Source organism: Barbus barbus, assembly GCF_936440315.1.
Source record: "Barbus barbus genome assembly, chromosome: 18".
Classification (NCBI taxonomy): Eukaryota; Metazoa; Chordata; class Actinopteri; order Cypriniformes; family Cyprinidae; genus Barbus; species Barbus barbus.
Window position 1 is genome coordinate 29,182,114 of NC_136746.1, and position 17,255 is coordinate 29,199,368.

The window sequence follows — 17,255 nt, forward strand, 5'->3', positions numbered from 1 at the left end:
AAAAAAATGAAATACTGAGGAAGATATCCACAGAACCTTTCCATTCCGTTCTTTGAAGCGAAAAAAAGGGTTCTTTAACTCCGTAAAGTGTTCTTTATATTAATAACAATGGTTAAAAGATTCTTCTATGAAATCCCTGCAGAAAAAACTAAAACATTTGGAAGCTATTTTTAACACTTTACAGAAGAAACAAGTGCAACAATCAATCAAAATTTCTTGAATATTTATATTTATATTATATATAGGTGACTTTATTACATTTCATAAATACAAAAAAAAAAAGAAAAAGGAAATAAATGTCCCAGCCAGGCCTTGGTGAACATATCAATCTTAAATGACACAAACCACTGTTAATGCAACAGAACGATAACAATAAGCCTTTTCGTGATAGTCATGTCAAACAATCTGACAGTAACATCAATCTCTTTCTGAGGGAACGCAAACATGACAATACTGTGCACAATAATTAAGAGATAAATGTGATGCAAGCATGAAAAATAGATTCAAAAACAAAAAACAAACATAACAGGGCTCCCGAACTAGCCGATTGTCTTTCTGGATTTACACAGACTGAAAACCTTCATTTGAGAGTTGAAATATACATATTTCTGAGAATAATGAAAAACAAAGTACTAATGGGGGAAAAGGTAAAAGCATTCCCTTTCTGGTAAACACTAAAATGTAAGACAATATAATTAAATTAGTTGTAATGTAAGACTCGAATACAGAACAGGAAACAAGCAAACAACATTCTGGATCATGTTTAGATGGTGGACTCAAATTCAATTATTCTTCCTGCACATTTAAGGCTGTCAACACTTAAGACTTCAAGAGCATCTGAACCTTTTGTACTGACAGGGAATTGTAGTTTTTAGGGATATAGTGTCGTCTTTGTACAATTAACAGGTTGTTTTTATTGTAACCAGAAGTATTTCTAATTTTATCTGCCTTTTATTTGTAAAAGAGGTAGATCTGACTAAACCTTTTATTGTATCGCCAATGTTAAATAATGTTTAAGTGATCATAACATGCAACATAAAACTAGAACAGAAAATAAGAAAGCAGAACATGTTTTTAATGAACTATTATGAATTTGATGTGGTAACTGGGACGTTTGTGTCTGTCAAAGTCAGATGGAAAAGCACAGGATAAATATTAGCAGTCGGTGATTGACGAGTGACAAACGACCACCTTTGACATTCAGAAGATTGTCCCAATTGTCCCAAGTGATGAACAAGAACCAGACGTTGAGACCGTGGCTTTCATCCTTGTTTGAGAGTAAATATTTCAGCGGTCTGTCGATGAGGGATGAAGTTTAAGAAGGCATTGCGTGCACACATTCATTACGCCGCTGCATGTCACTCATGCACGAGTTTTTAAACTTCCCGCTTAAAAGCTGCCGCGTGGATCATGAATGTAGTTTCTGCAGGAGCGCAGACAGACGGTAGTGTTCAGATGACTGCAGTCTGGTTTGGCTTCAAAAGCGGGATTTCTATACTCAGGATGGCGATGGGTGGGTGAGACGAGGGACAAAAAAAAGGAAAGGCCTTCAAACATTCAGTCTGGGTGGACCAGATTGTAGCAGCTTTCAAAATCAAACAACACAAATTCTACATGAATCAGTCAAAACAGACGAGGAGAAATGATGCGGGGAAAGGCTTGCGTTCGCTCTGCCTCATGAGACCCTGCTCTTTATGGTACAGTATCTTTAAGTGCCGTCCGTTCCTATGGCAATTCAGGGGCGGGTTCTGTGATGATCGTGGGCGGGGCTTTGTGCATGCTGGGGCTCCTCCTCTTCCTCGGTCGGCGGGGTCGCTATCAGCATCCGTCCGGTGTGGGTAACGGGGCGAGGTGACGCGGGGTCAGCCTGCAGCGTAGCTGCTGAGGAACGAGTAAAACATGGGCAGCTTCAAGCGCTGCTGGTCTCGACGGCACCATGCGATCACCGTGCCCTCGCTGTTAGCCGTGTAGAGGTGATGACCGTCACACGAGAACGTCAGACTGAGAGAGGGTACAGCAGGAAACATCATTAACCACGGGACACTTACACTACCATTAAGATTTAAGTCTCTTCTGCTCATCAAGGCTGCATTTATTTGATCAAAAACACTGTAAAAATGTGTAATATTATTACAATGTAAAATAAGTGTGAATATCTGTTAAAATGTAATTTATTGCTGTGATTTAAGCTGAATTTTCAGCATCATTACTCCAGTCTTCAGTGCCACATGATCCTTCATTCTAATATGCTAATTTACTGCTCAAGAAACATTTCTGATTATTATAAATGTTGAAAACTGCTTCATTTTTATGTGGAAACTGTGATACATTTTATTTTCAAGGACTAATGAATAGAAAGTTCAAAAGAACAGCATTTATTTTTGTAACATTAAAGATGTCTTTACTGTCACTTTTGATCAATTTAATGCGTCCTTGCTGAATGTATTAATTGATTTTTTTTTTAAAGATTTTCTTTAACCTCAAACTTTTGAATGGTTGTGTATCACGGTTTTTACAAATATATTTTATTTTCCAAAAAAATATGAAGATTTCTGAAGATAATGTGACACTTAAGACTGGAGTAATGATGCTGAAAATTCAGCTTTGATCACAGCAATTACATTTGAACATATATTACAATAAAAGTCAGTTATTTTATCCTGTAATAATATTTCACAACAAATACTATTTTTGTTTAAAGAAATGCAGCCTTGGCGAGCACTTCTTTCAAAAACAGTACTTTTGACTGGTAGTATATGGGTGCATGTAACCTTTCTAATGCAGATCAGAATAAATCTGTGTGATGTCTTATAAGAGGTAAAAGTGTGTACCTTATGATAGGCCTGTTGGATTTTGGGAAGGTGATCTCTCTGACTGGCTTCAGGTCCCATGTGCTCCACAACCTGAAATATGATGATTCAGAATAAGGTAGGAAAGCACTGATGAGAATCTTCTTAATATATCTTAATATACATATAAATAGAGTTAAAAAAAAAAATCTCTCTCTACTTTATTTGTAACCACTATTTTTTTTTTGGAATCCTTCTACATGCATTTAATTTTTACACAAATAGTTGTGCATTTGTCATGCTTTGTCAAACTCAACTATCCAACCTTGTTTCCAAAGTTACTACAAGAGAAATAATCAAACAAATATTGTTTCTTTAAATTAGAGCATCAGTAAATCAATATTTTTTCCTAAAGAGTGTAGAGTTTGTGGCTTCATGTTTACCTGACCACACCGTTCTCCAGTCCGCCAGCGATCACGTTGACCGACACTCCCTCCGGCTGATTGGAGAACGCCACCGAACAGATGATCTCTCGACAGTGAACGTGACCAATCAAATCTCCGTTGATCGTCCACAGCCTCAGATCACTTCCTCCACCCACTGCACACACGAAGAGAACATGAAATGATTCCATTTATTCTATACAAACAGTTGCACTATTTCACCAACTTTAGCAGCTGGTTTATACTGTAATTGAACCATTTATACATGGAAACACAACTCACCAGAATCACACACTGTGGCGATATCTCCTGTCGTCTCACTGGCTGACACTGCGTTCACTGGACTCTTATGACCCGTGAGACTCTGTACGTAACACAACCTAAACACAAAAAACACAATCTTCATTTTCTCAAAGAAAATACTGTATTAAAGTGATTTACTGCTACTATGATGTAAAAGTACTTTAAATACACTGAAAAAAGTGGTGTAGCATTTACTTTGAAAAAACTTTCAAATCATAAATCACTAGAAAGTTTCATAAATAAATAATTACAAAGAAATGAAGCGTGACTGAAATAGTATTTTCTTGCAAAACTCCAAAAATAATTTTTACAGTTTCTGTATGATGCATAAGTAGATTCACTCTAATAATATTTAAATATACAATAAAATACATACTTTTATATAGAATTATAACTTTGCGCATTACAGGAATGAGAATTTGAGGGTTAGGGTTTTTATAAGAAAAAACAGGCTTTTTCTTATAAAAATTTGAATGTCTTATCTACACTATAAAAATATTTTCTGAAAGTGTAAATTAGATAAGAGCACGTTTTACAGGAAAATACCATTTCTGTTTTCCTACTTAAACATTTCAGGTTTAATTCAATGGGTTACTGAAATGTACAAGTGAAATCTGAGCAAAAATAGTTTCTGCACAAAATTGTCTCAGTAATTCAAGCCAACTTTAATGTCTTTTCTGTATCTATACTCCTGTAATATATCTTAATATGCATCCTAGTTGTCTAATTAGGGGGAAGTCGTGGCCTAATGGTTAGAGAGTCGGACTCGTAATCGAAAGGTTGTGGGTTCGAGTCTCCGGCCGGCAGGGATTGTAGGTGGGGGGAGGGAATGTCCAGCGCTCTCTCCACCCTCAATCCCACGACTGAGGTGCCCTTGAGCAAGGCACCGAACCCCCAATTGCTCCCCGGGCGCCGCAGCATAAATGCTGCCCCACTGCTCCGGGTGTGTGTTCACGGTGTGTGTGTGTGTGTGTGTGTGTGTGTGTGTGTGCATGCATTTGTTCACTACTCACTGCTGTGTGTGTGCACTTGGATGGGTTAAACGCAGAGCACCAATTTCGAGTATGGGTCACCATACTTGACAATACGTCACGACAAATAATTAACCTGGCATTGTTTATTAAAAGTATTGTTGGATAAATAGCCTTTGTTCCTCTTTTGTAAGTTGCTTTGAATAAAAGTGTCTGTTAAAGGCATAAATATATGAAATGACTCCAGTGATGCCAGAAGCACAGACCTGTTGAGGTCCCACAGGATGCAGGTCCCGTCTCGACTGACACTGATGAGGATGCTGTAGGGTTTACAGACGAACAGACCCGTGACCTCCGCCGTGTGGCCGTACAGGTGAACCTGCGTCTCCACCTCCATCTCTGTCGGCTGAAGGGATAAACAGACTTCACCATCACACGTCTCGATGGAGATTGACTGTAATAACACGCAGATCTAAAGGGTAAGGGTTTTGCTAATGGGCTCATTAGAGAACGGATAATGGCCTCAATAAGCAGAAGTGAGCTAAAAGACCGGTTTAACAGATGATTCTGATCTGCTTTTATGGTCCAGAGTAAACAAACCAGCATATGGCAGTGTGCAGCTAAGAGTTAAATCACCCAAAAATGAACATTCAACACTTATATGGTGATTTTGACAGCTTCTGGTCTTGAAGAGATTTTTTTAGATCTCATTTACAAACAGATTTTTTAATCTTATTTAATTTCTCACTTTCATTTACCTTGATGTACATAAATAACTAAAACTTATACACACACATACATATATATATATATATATATGCAAAAAAAATTAATTAAATCAATTAAAACTAATATATTAAAACATATATCAATCAATATATCAAATATCAAATGGCACTATCAAATTAAATTGATTGCACTTGAAATTAAATAATATATCATAATGCATTAGAATATATTTATTTAAAATTATAATTTTGTGCATTATAGTAATGCGCTATATTATAGTAATGAATCCTCCTCAGAATACCTTATTTTATTTTTTGCTAGTTGCCAAGGCAACATTTCTCATTTTCATTTAGTTTAACTTGTAATATACTTGTAAATGTAATAACTACAATGGAAATAAAAATTTATATATTTAAATGTTTAAAAAAAGAATAAGTAATAATAATAATAAAATGATAAAAAATGCAACAAAATTACCAAAATTTTAAAATTAAATTCAAAGTATTAATAAAAATTAATCATAAAAATAATAAATAAAACTCTTGACACTAATTGTGATATTGTTTGATTGCACTTTCAATTAAATATAATTTCTAAATATATTAAAATATATCATGCTTTATATAAAATGATAATTCTGTGCATTACTGTAATGAAAAATAATGCTCATAAAACAGACTTCATTTAATTTCATACTTTTGATTAAGGGGTGGGTAAAAAATTAGTTCTTGATTATTTTACCTTTAAAGTCTTTTCTGCATCTATACCTCTTTAAGTCTACTGTATGTAGAATGTAAGAGTTAAATCACTCAAAAATGAACATTTTCATAATTTTTATGGTGATTCTGACAGCCTCTGGTCTTGAAAAAGAGCGGCGTGAACAGTTTTCAGAATATCTTCTTTTGCATTCCACGGATGACATGAAGACAGGTTTGGAACAACATACATGAATGATGACAGAACTGAAATACTCCTAATGTCAGAAAGATTAATTTAAACAAACGTGAGAAGCAGAACGGCACCTGCGTTATAAATGAGAGAGCATTTGAAGGAGCCGTCTGACGCCCAGACTTCAGCCCACCTGTGGGCTGCAGGAAATGTGTTTCTAGGGCAACCGGGAGATAACTAACAAGGCCACTACAAATACTGTGTGTGTGTGTGTGTAGGTGCTCTACAGGGAGTGATAATGGACGTGGGCGGCCGCGTGGGTGGGGGAAGAGGGGGGGCCAAGTTGCCATGGTTACATACCATCGTGGTGGTGAAGCGGTTGCTGTAGGCGGTTATGACTCCACACTTACTGCCTGTAAACAGCTGACAACTGTCCGGCACCCAGGCACAACTAGTTACCTGAGGAGAGAGCAGAGATTTACATTTAGTCGTTTAGCAGACGCTTTTATCCAAAGTGACTTACAGATAATAATAATAGAAGCAATTAAAACCAACAAAAGAGCAATTAAAAGATGAATATGAGACAAAACTACAGAATGTCGCATTTTATTATTGGGTGATTCAACACATAGATGTTTTACCAGCTAAGAAGTTCAGCACTTTTAGAGTTTCATCCCTCTATCTGATGTGAGCATAAGTATTGGAGCAGTTGCCTCTCAGGTCTTTCTAAGTGATCAGCTGTGTCCTGTTGCATTAATTCTTCAGATATTAAAAGCAGGGAATGTGTCGTATCAGTTATATCTATTACTTCTGTATTCTGAATCTTGCATTCGATCATAACACACAAACCAGGATGAAGATGAGGGAGCTGACTTTGAGAGAAAAGCAAGCAATTTAGATGCTAAAATAAAAGAGGAAGTCAATTAGAGCTATAGCAAAAACAAAGGACATGGAGAAATCAAGAGTTTGGAAACCACCAGACACCAGCAACCTACAACAACCTGATTGGCTGAGAAAACAACAGTAGTTGATTACAGACAAATCACAAAAGCTGTGAAAATGGACCCTAAAAGACGTGTCTGTAAAATCACCAGCAACTTCCAGAAAGCTGGGGTGATGCTCTGACAATCTACTGTCCTCAGGAGACTTTGACACAGAATTACAGATGCTACACAGCAAGATGCAAACCTCTGACCAGCACCAAAAATAGAAAGACAAGATTAGAGTTTGCAAAAAACACAAAGGTGAGCCAGAAGAGTTTTAGAACTGTGTTTATGGGCCGTTGAGACAAAGATGAACCTTTATCTAAGTGATGGGAAAGCAAAAATGTGCAGAAAAAAAGGAACTGCAATGATCCCAAGCATACAGCCTCATCTGTAAAGCATGGTGGAGGTGGTGTCATGGCATGGGCATGCATGGCTGTCTCTGGAACAGGCCCTCTCAACTTTACTGATGACTTAATGTATGATGACAGTAGCAGAAGGAATTTGGAAGGGTACAAAACTATCTTGCCTACCAATATTCAAGAAAATGCCACCAGATTCATTGGGAAGTGCTTCATATTGCATCAGGACAATGACAATGACTATCTTTTTATTTGGTAAAACATGTATGTGTTGAAACGGCTAATAATAGAAAGTTACATTCTGTAGTTTTGTCTCATATACATTTTTTTATCATATTTGCAAATGTCTTGACTCCACAGCCAACAGAGCAATTTTGTCTTTACTGTTCCAATACTTATGGAGGGGACTGTATATGTGTGATTATATATATATATATATATATATATATATATATCAAAAAGAAAACAAGTAGATAGAATAGCGTTAGAGGCCTTTTTTAAGAAAACAAGCAGAAAACAAATAGAGAGTGCTGGAGTTAGAGGGTCAAGTCTACAAATAGATCAAACTGAATTTGAATAGAGAGTGCTAGAGTTATTATATGCTAGAGTGCTAGAGTGTCAAATAAAGATGGAAGAGATGTGTTTTTAGCCGTTTCTTGAAGATGTCTAAGGACTCAGCTGCTCGGATTGAGCTGGGCAGGAGGGAACAGTGAATGTAAAAAGTCTGTGAAAGTGATTTTGTGCCTCTTTGGGATGAACAATAAAGCGATGTTCACTTGCAGAACGCAAGCTTCTAGAGGCACATAAGTCTGAAGTAATGAATTAAGACTACAGAGAGGAAGATGACAGCAGCAAACCAGAAATGAAGCAGAGACCATCTGATGACATAACGTACATGGCATCCAGACCACATCCGGCTTACATTTCACCCCAAAATCAGAATTAAAAAAGAAATTATTTGTTTTATTGAGTAAGGATTCATTAAATTAATCAAAAGTGACAGTAAATACAATGTCACAAAAGACTTCTAGTTCAAATAAATGCTGTTTCAAATAGCACTAATAATAATCAGAAATGATTCTTGAACAGCAAACAGCATATTAAAATGATTTCTGAAGAATCATGTGACACTGAAGACTGGAGCAATGATGCTGAAAATTCATAAATTACACTTTAACAGATATTCTAATAGAAAACCATGATTTTAAATTGTAAAAATTCTCAAATTTTTCAGTTTCTCAATTTTGTTACAGTAAATAATTTATACTGTAAGCAATAATTACAGCCTTGGTAAATATAAGAGTCTTTCAAAAACACTGAAAAATCTTACCCACCCCAAATTTTGAACAGTAGTGTATGTACACTGCCTGTCCAAAGAAAGTTGCACACACTAATACTGCTTTCGTTGTGGCATTGTCTCGACAAAGTTATGCAACACCACAGCGTTTATTTCCATGAAGAACTGCATTAATTATTATGGTTGAGATCATGTATTGTCAAAGAGCGAGTCAAAGCACTCTAAAGTCGACTGCAGCACATCCTAAAGACCTAGCTAGGGCTGTACGATATGACAATATATATCGGATGGACGAAATAAAGAGTCTATCGTTTCATATTATGCTTATCGTTTCTTTAATGGTGTCACAAAATACACTGTTTATCGTAATACTTTTTCATCATTTGGATGACTGCGATCTTTTCACGCCACCACGGGGCATGAAGGGGAGACACAACCAGGTAGAGAACGACCAGCCAGGACCAAACGAGGAGCTCGTTCCTAAACGAGGGACTACATCTGTAGCATGGACATGCATTTTTAAGCACTGAAACACAAACAGCAGCGCTATATACACATGCAACCATCTCTGTTTCTGTGTGAGAGTAGCGTGCTTTTTTTTGCCGTTTTATTGGCTTTGAGCGATTACATAAACACACTTTTATGCGTCAGAATCCCTGTCTTTGCAAGCATCCTCATAAACACAGGTCTTAAGAGAGAGTCTTAAAGGGGAAGCTGTCCAATATTCGGCCTGTCTGCCATTCATATTAATCAAACAACAGTGAAAGAAAATCTCTTACTGCTCTTGACTAAAGCTGGGCTCACACTGTGCGATTTTTAAAAGTCTTTTGCGATTGTTGCTTGTCACACTGTACGAACATGATCCCCATGTCAGACTGTAGGATCTCAGTTGTCTTAATGTCAGACTGTACGACAGTCAAGACGCGATAAAAACGGACGTACTCAAGAAGACTTGTCCGGAGTTTTACGTCATCAATACGTGACCCGCGTTCTCTCGCTATAATGGTAGCTAGCAAACAACAGCAACGTGTAGCGTTAGTTTTATTAATTACATGCCTTGATGTTAAAAAAAAAAAAAAAAAAACGAAAAAGACGACGTGTGTGGAGCAAGTCATGGCTGGGAAAAAGAGGACTTTATGGACTTCCAGTTCTACAGAGCGAACTTGAGGTAATTTTGTTATTCGAGTTTAAACATCCTGCCCCTTAATAAATAAACTTTAAGTAAACTTTACCTTGTACATGTATTGTTTTTACAAATAATGAATGGTTTGAAGTTGTCGCGTTAATTGCGTCATCAAGTTCAGTGCTCCTATTGGTTCTTGGTTTGACGGTCGTCGTAGGAGATGTCACACTGCAGGAAGCTTGAGGAAAGTGTCTGAAATCTTCTGACACTGCCAGAATTTAATCGGAGGAAAAAAATGATCGCAACGGCCATTAATCGGCTGTCGGTGAACATGTCAAACCAGCGATCTAGACAACCGATTTTATCCTAGGATTATAGGAATCTTTTAGGATTATAGGATTTTCTAAATTTATTATATATATATATATATATATAATAAATATATATATATATACACACACACTTAATACACGTGTCAATTCTATCTATATCTAGCTATCTATCTATCTATCTATCTAGATAGATAGATATAATAAACACTGTGAAGACTAATTAATTTACACAATGTATGTAGTGTTTCTTATTTATTGTAGTTTTTGTCCTATTGCTTGCAATTAGTTTCTTATCCTTATTTCATCACTGGTTATTTATCTTCAGCAAGCTTGAGGTTTTTTTTGTGTTTCTTTTTAGGCTTAGTATTAGTTTGATATTGACATTGGTGACAAGGATTATGAAAATTCTATGGTATCAAAGATTTTAATATCATAAAAACCTTTTTAAAAGAAAAAAATAACTATATCGTGATATATACAGTTATCGTGATATAAAATTAGTTATATTGTGATATAAGATTTTGGTCATATTGCCCACCCCTAGGTTAAGCTCAGGACACTTCATGTGTGAAAATGATTCCTCATGCTCACTGAACCACTACTTCAAAAACTGGGTCCAATGAATCTTAACATTGTCATCCTGGAATATGGACATGGGTACATCTTCCGACATGATTGTTTAAGAACTAAAAAGCTACACACGGCAGCAATTCAGGTTAAAAGAATTATTGCAAAACATACAACATGCCAGAAACATATTAGTCACTGCAATAATGATCCAATCCTAGACTCTCAGTATTTGCTTATTTATATCGAAATTTTGGCCAGGCAGTGTATAGAGAGAGAGAAAGAAAGAGAGACAGACAGAGAGTCTGTTTTTAGAACCATTACGATTTTTGCATTGTGACATTTTCATAATTAAAAACAATGTACAATTATGCAAAATATGTCTTGTTTTGTTCTTTTGATTTAGGGGTGATATTTAACCTGATATATTTTTGTGAGATATGTTTTATTATATTCAGTAGAGGGTGCTGTGGATGTCTATATGTAATGGACGAGCGCTGTACAAGCTGAAATGTCTCAAAGCGTAGACATCAAAGCTGTCCAAGCGTAGCCTGTGTATGTTCGCAGTGTTTCTGGCTCTGACCTGGTGCAGCGGTGAGCACTGGATGAAGTTGATGGGCGGCTCGCTCTGTTTGCTCTTCAGACGCAGCATGTTGTCGGTGTAACCCCAGCTCAGAATAGCCGACCACTGTATGTCAGTGCTGTGCATGCTCCTTACACCTGAGAGACGAGGGGAAAACACTGCATCTGTACTTTGAGGTGATTTTCAACGACAGCACATTCACTTCATTCTCATTTCCTCTGGTATTATGGGAACTTGTGTTCATTCGTGCAAATCATTGTGATAAGACACAAATGCAGATGCAATAAAAGCACTAGAAAATGGTCATGGACCAAAACACAGCCAAGATTAGTAATTGGCTGATATATTAGCAGTTCGGATTAATCATTCAATATTTTCATTTTCAGATAATGGCCATTGGATGCTGCTTTTCCCAATAAAACAGAAAAATCTGTATTTTACACCTGGTATTAACATCTGTTTGACTGAATAAAAACATCTGCTAATAAATGCATAATTGTGGATAAATAAATTAAAATGCACTAAATACATCTGAATCACATCTGAAATTCATAAACACTACTGTTCAAAATTTTGGGGTCAGGAAGATTTTCAATGTTTTTGAAAGAAGTCACCAAGGCTGCATTTATTTGATCAAAAATACAGTGAAAACAGTAAAAATTGTGAAATTATTACAACAATAATAATAATTGTTAATAATAACTTTTCTGCATGAATATATTGTAAAATGTAATTTTTTTGCTGAATTTTTGAGGATCATTACGCCAGTCTTCAGTGTCACATGATCCTTCAGAAATCATTCTAACATGCTGATAATATAATTTCATGTTTATGCATGATGAAGTGTGTGTTCTCCTTCACCTTGCTCTTTGCTGTAGATCATCATGAGGCAGAACTTGCGCGAGAGGCCGCAGATGGCACGTGTGGGCAGCGCCAGCAGGGAGCCGAAGTGTTCGCCGTGAGGTTGACTGAAACAGACCACGGGGTCCGGAGCACTGGGGGATCCCACATACTCGCCCCATTTCAAGCCCTTTATCCATGGCAGAGGACTCTAGAAATGACACAAGAGGGATTGAAGACTTTAACAGACCAACTAGACAATCTGGGATTCAAATAAACTCTTTCGCTTCCAGAAGAACTCTTTAGACTCTTTTCAACAACAAATAGGTAAACACAAAATAAAGAGAAAACTGTGCATTTTATAGGAACATGTTCACCTATAATTGAAATGTTTGTTTCTTTGTCCAATTTGGAGAAATGTAGCATTCCATCACTTGCTCAGCAATGTGAAAAAGTCCATCTCCTGTTGTCTCTCAAACCAAAATCAGCCACATATTTGTTTAGAACTGTTTTGGCTTGTAAACACTGCTTGATCTGTGCAGATTTCTCTCCTGATTCAGACCAGACCACTTTTTCACTGGAGCAAGCGTTATTATGGATTATGGACTCATATTTTGGCCAGAAGCAACAGCTTGAAGTTAAAAGTCTTAATGATGGATTTGTTTCAGCTTTTGTCTTCTCAAGATGTTAATTGATGGACTGGAGTGGTGTGGATTATTGTGATGTTTTATCAGCTGTTTGGACTCTCATTCTGACGGCACCCATTCACTGCAGAGCATCCATTCCTGAGACAGTGATGCAATGCTACATTTCACCAAATCTGATGAAGAAACAAACTCATCTACATCTTGAATGGCCTAAGTACATGTTAAGCAAATATAAATTTTTTGGTGAACTATCCCCTTAATGTCAATCTGAATAATAATTTCAGCGCTGTATGTTTGCTGTACCGGGTAGACGGTTTCTTTAGGCTGCTCGCGGCTCTCTCTGAAGGCCAGCTGCACCAGGAGACCCATGGCTGCGGGCAGTTCTGCCTCTGATAGGAGTTTGGTTCCGGCTCGGCTGATGTGCGAGGCGTTGAACAGCTGTCTGGGTGTTTGGCCATACGTCTTGATCATAGTTTCTAGAGCCCGACGCTGCACAGGGTCTTCAACGGCAGCTACATCCATGCCAAAATAAGTCTAATAAGGAGGGAGAGAAAAAAATTACATGGATACTAGTTGACAGGCTAAAGTTAATGGATGTGTCCGTTATGGTTTATCAATGTCCTTTTTTTGTATTACAGATATTTCTGGTTGACATATATATATATATATATATATATATACTACCAATTCACTATGATATATAGACTACCATTCAAAGGTTTGTGCTCAGTAAATTTATTTTTGTAAAGAAAATAAAACTTTTATTCAGCAAGGATGCATTAAATTGATCAAAAGTGACAGTAAATACATTTATAATGTTACAAAATATTTCCATCTCAAATAAATGCATTCTATTCATCTGTGAATGCTGAAAAATAAAATGCATCACGGTTTCCACAGAAATATTCATCAATGATAATAATCAGGAATGTTTATTGAGCAGCATATCAGCATATTAGAATGATTTCTGAAGGATCATGTGACACTGAAGACTGGAGTAATGATGCTAAAAATTCAGCTTTGATCCACAGCCATAAATTGCACTTTAACATATAAAAAAAATGTGTCACAATATTACTCTTTTTACTGTATTTTTGACCGAATAAATGCAGCCTTTATGAGCATAAGAGGTTTCTTTCAAAAATCTTACCTACATTTAACCTTTTGAATGGTAGTATGTAATTTAATGTTCGAAAAATAAGCATAATCTCCTTTAAGCAAAATATAATTTCTTATATTTTCTTAAATTTTTTTTTGACTTTGGAATGAAATATGACCTGGGCATGTGTTTGACAGGCTTTGATCCAAATATCAAAAAATTGAAAATATCAGCGTTAAGTGTTCTATAGCTGTACATAACAAAGAATCGTACTGCAGGATGAAAGACATTGATGGCCTGGACTGCAGCTTTGCCCTTTTGCTTGAGTCCAAACACCAGGTCAATCCACTGGCAGAGCGTCTGCGAGACTTGATCCGATTCCAGGGCCTGTCTGTGGATGAGGATGAAGAGTCGTGGGTCATTCCTGGCCCACGGCGGCAGATTCACGTGGTTCACCCGCTCGCTGTTCTGCCGCACGCCAAAGTCAAAACCTGCCAGAAGGGAAAGTGGGAAATACCACGCTAACATTAGAAGAGGGAAGATGTGTTCAAATAATTCAATTCTAATGTTTTACATGAATATTCATTGCTTACATCTTGAAGATCTAGGTTACTTAAAGGTTATTAGTGTTTTTATGGCACTAAAACTCAGCATTTCATCATTTCGTTTGATAAAAACTATCTTCACATCAAATACACGCAAGAAGCTTAAAGGTCTTTACAACAACTCAAGATAAAATTTCAGCTTAACTTGAAGAAATTATGACAGAAATATATTTTGTACAGTAGCACATACTTCTTAAAGTAATAAAAATAATTAAGCGATTAAAATAATTTAAGGAATATCACAATTTTTCTTCCATGTTTTAATTTTAAAAGTAAATCTCTGTTGTGCAGCACTTATTTTGTTAATGTTTTATGCCTTCATTTGATTACCGCTATTTTTTATAATAAATTCATATTAAATTGTGAATTCAGAAAAATTAAAACAGACAATATGCTATTTCTAATAAAAACCAAACATTTCATAAGGACCTATTATAATAAAAAATTTTAAGAAATAATTACATTTAATTTAGTTCATTTTAGTGGAATTCATTTGATTATAAATGCTTCTTAACTATGAAAATCTAGAAAAAACACTTACTAAGCTGTAAAACTTAATAAATTGTTGTTAAATTGTGTAAATTTGCTTTTTGTGTAAGCATGCTTTTTAATTAATAAATGTTATTTAACCATCAAAATGGAATCCAGAAAAATTTAAATGGAATTTGGAAAATAAAATAAAATGGAATTTCTAAAAATGGGATTTGATATGGCCCTGAAAATGTCATTATTGTTAAACCTTTAATAAATTGTTGTTAAATTGTGTAAGATTCAAGATTTTAACTAAACAGGCATGCTTTTTGATTATTAAAATATAATTTAACCATTAAAAATAAATAAAATGGAATTTGGAATCATGAAAGGTTGGATGCTAAAACCAGGAGTAAAAGAGCGCCACCTTCTCTGTTGACCAGAAACTCGGGCAGGTAGAAGAACTCTGGGATGAGCTCTTTGACATCCGTCATGGACTCGTAGGATGACAGACGCCACGTGGTGTTCATGGAGTGGAACGTTCGGTCAGGAATATCAAAGCTCTGGTCTGCGAGACACACAAAACCTTTCATTAGTTTCTTGTGTAACCTGATATGGATAAACAAACTGAACTAATAATAGACTGAGAAAGAAGGAAAGACGAATACAGAGGCTGGATGAAAGGCCTGATCATCTTTCTGAGGCTAATGCATGTAGCGTGAGACTTCAGAAAGGCTCTTTTCAATGACAGCCTTTAAAAGCATCGCACTGACATGTTTGAAGACCTCGCTGCACACGCAGGTGCTGTTAAATATTTAAAAAAGTAGCGATGCAGAATCCTAATTATGATGCGGAATAAACTCAACGAGCTGCAGCTGTGCAAGCGTTTCATACAGAGTTATGAACAGACAACACATCATACATTCAGTCTTTATGAAGGCACGGCTGCATTAGATTTGAAGTATTTGATTTCATGTTGCAGAGCTTCTGTTTTCTTGGTTATGCAAACTAATTAAGATACATTCAAAATCATAAAATTATGTAATAAGGTACCAAAATAATAAAAAATATCAATAATAGATCAGTATTGCTATTTATTAACCCTGTAAAGTCTGACATAAGAAATAATAGTCTTATTTTAACGGACATTTTATCAACAAAATACAATTCAAATGAAAAAAATAGCATAGTTGTTTTTGTGAAGCATCATATTTGATCTTTTATGGCTTATATAGTATAATATAGTGAGAATATGTAATAAACTTTAATTCAAAGTTTTATGCAGAGGCCCAAATTGAACAAAAATGTGCATTGGTGCAGATGCTGATATTTATATGAACAAAATGTGATGAAAATCTGCTGCTGCTTGTAATGTAAATCTTGTAATGAGATCTTTATAACAGTATAGCTGCATAAAATGATCTAAATATCAGTGGTCACTCTATATCTCCAATAATATGTCTTAGAAAGATGATATTTAAATGATCCAAATATATAATGCAATGCAATCTAGAGATGAAGAAATAAATGTTCTTCAAATGCCTGATGATCATATTTGACGCTCACATTTGATTATCACATTTCAGCATGATTTTTCTAAAAAATGATATATGGAATATCAAGTAAAGCTGAGCTGCATCAGTCCAGTAAGTGTTTATCTTGAAATATTACTAGTTATTCTTACGTTTACTTGATAAAAATCAGTGAATATTTGACAGCAAAAAGACACGTGAAGCATGAGCTGAAGCTGGACGTTTGTACAATCACAATAAAAGAGCTCTGACTTGATAAAAAACTCTAAACTATCAATCAGACGACAGAAGACATGGAGTAGATTGAGTGTGACCGGATTAACAGCAAAGTTTGATTATGTGTATCATTTATAGGCCTTAAATTCTGTATCAAATGTGACACTGCAGGCTTTATAGGGTTAAATATCATTCCATGTTTGAATCTGCTTGGAGTGAATTTGGTCTAAAGGCTGAACAATCTTGAGAGCTTTTTTCAAATTCAGACTGACCTTGATAGGCCAGAAACATCTTGGTGAAGGGAGGCAGCCGGACAAGGAAGTGCAGGACGGTGCCGCTGTTGGAGTAGTGAGAGCCGTAGTGATAGGGCAGTACGGGGGGCATGGGGTCATCCTCTCGCTTGCCTTTCTTATACTCCTCCTCCAGATACTGTGGAGGAAATCAATGTTACTTACACTTACACACACCTAATGAC

General features: G+C 36.1%; 1 protein-coding gene across 1 annotated transcript in view; it reads right to left on the reverse strand.

Annotated features, from left to right (window-relative positions):
• Positions 1 to 232: 232 nt before the first annotated feature.
• LOC306883857 (lysosomal-trafficking regulator-like) overlaps positions 233 to 17,255 on the reverse strand; it is a 90,783-nt gene continuing 73,760 nt past the window's right edge. The window contains exons 43-54 of the mRNA XM_079439345.1: positions 17,053 to 17,209; positions 15,460 to 15,600; positions 14,230 to 14,447; positions 13,161 to 13,391; positions 12,232 to 12,421; positions 11,371 to 11,507; positions 6,484 to 6,582; positions 4,773 to 4,912; positions 3,515 to 3,612; positions 3,233 to 3,389; positions 2,832 to 2,903; positions 233 to 2,001 (exon numbers count right to left, since the gene is read on the reverse strand). Of these exons, the coding sequence (XP_079295471.1) occupies positions 1,863 to 2,001; positions 2,832 to 2,903; positions 3,233 to 3,389; positions 3,515 to 3,612; positions 4,773 to 4,912; positions 6,484 to 6,582; positions 11,371 to 11,507; positions 12,232 to 12,421; positions 13,161 to 13,391; positions 14,230 to 14,447; positions 15,460 to 15,600; positions 17,053 to 17,209 (1,779 nt within the window). The 3' untranslated portion in view covers positions 233 to 1,862. The remainder of the gene's footprint in view (positions 2,002 to 2,831; positions 2,904 to 3,232; positions 3,390 to 3,514; positions 3,613 to 4,772; positions 4,913 to 6,483; positions 6,583 to 11,370; positions 11,508 to 12,231; positions 12,422 to 13,160; positions 13,392 to 14,229; positions 14,448 to 15,459; positions 15,601 to 17,052; positions 17,210 to 17,255) is intronic.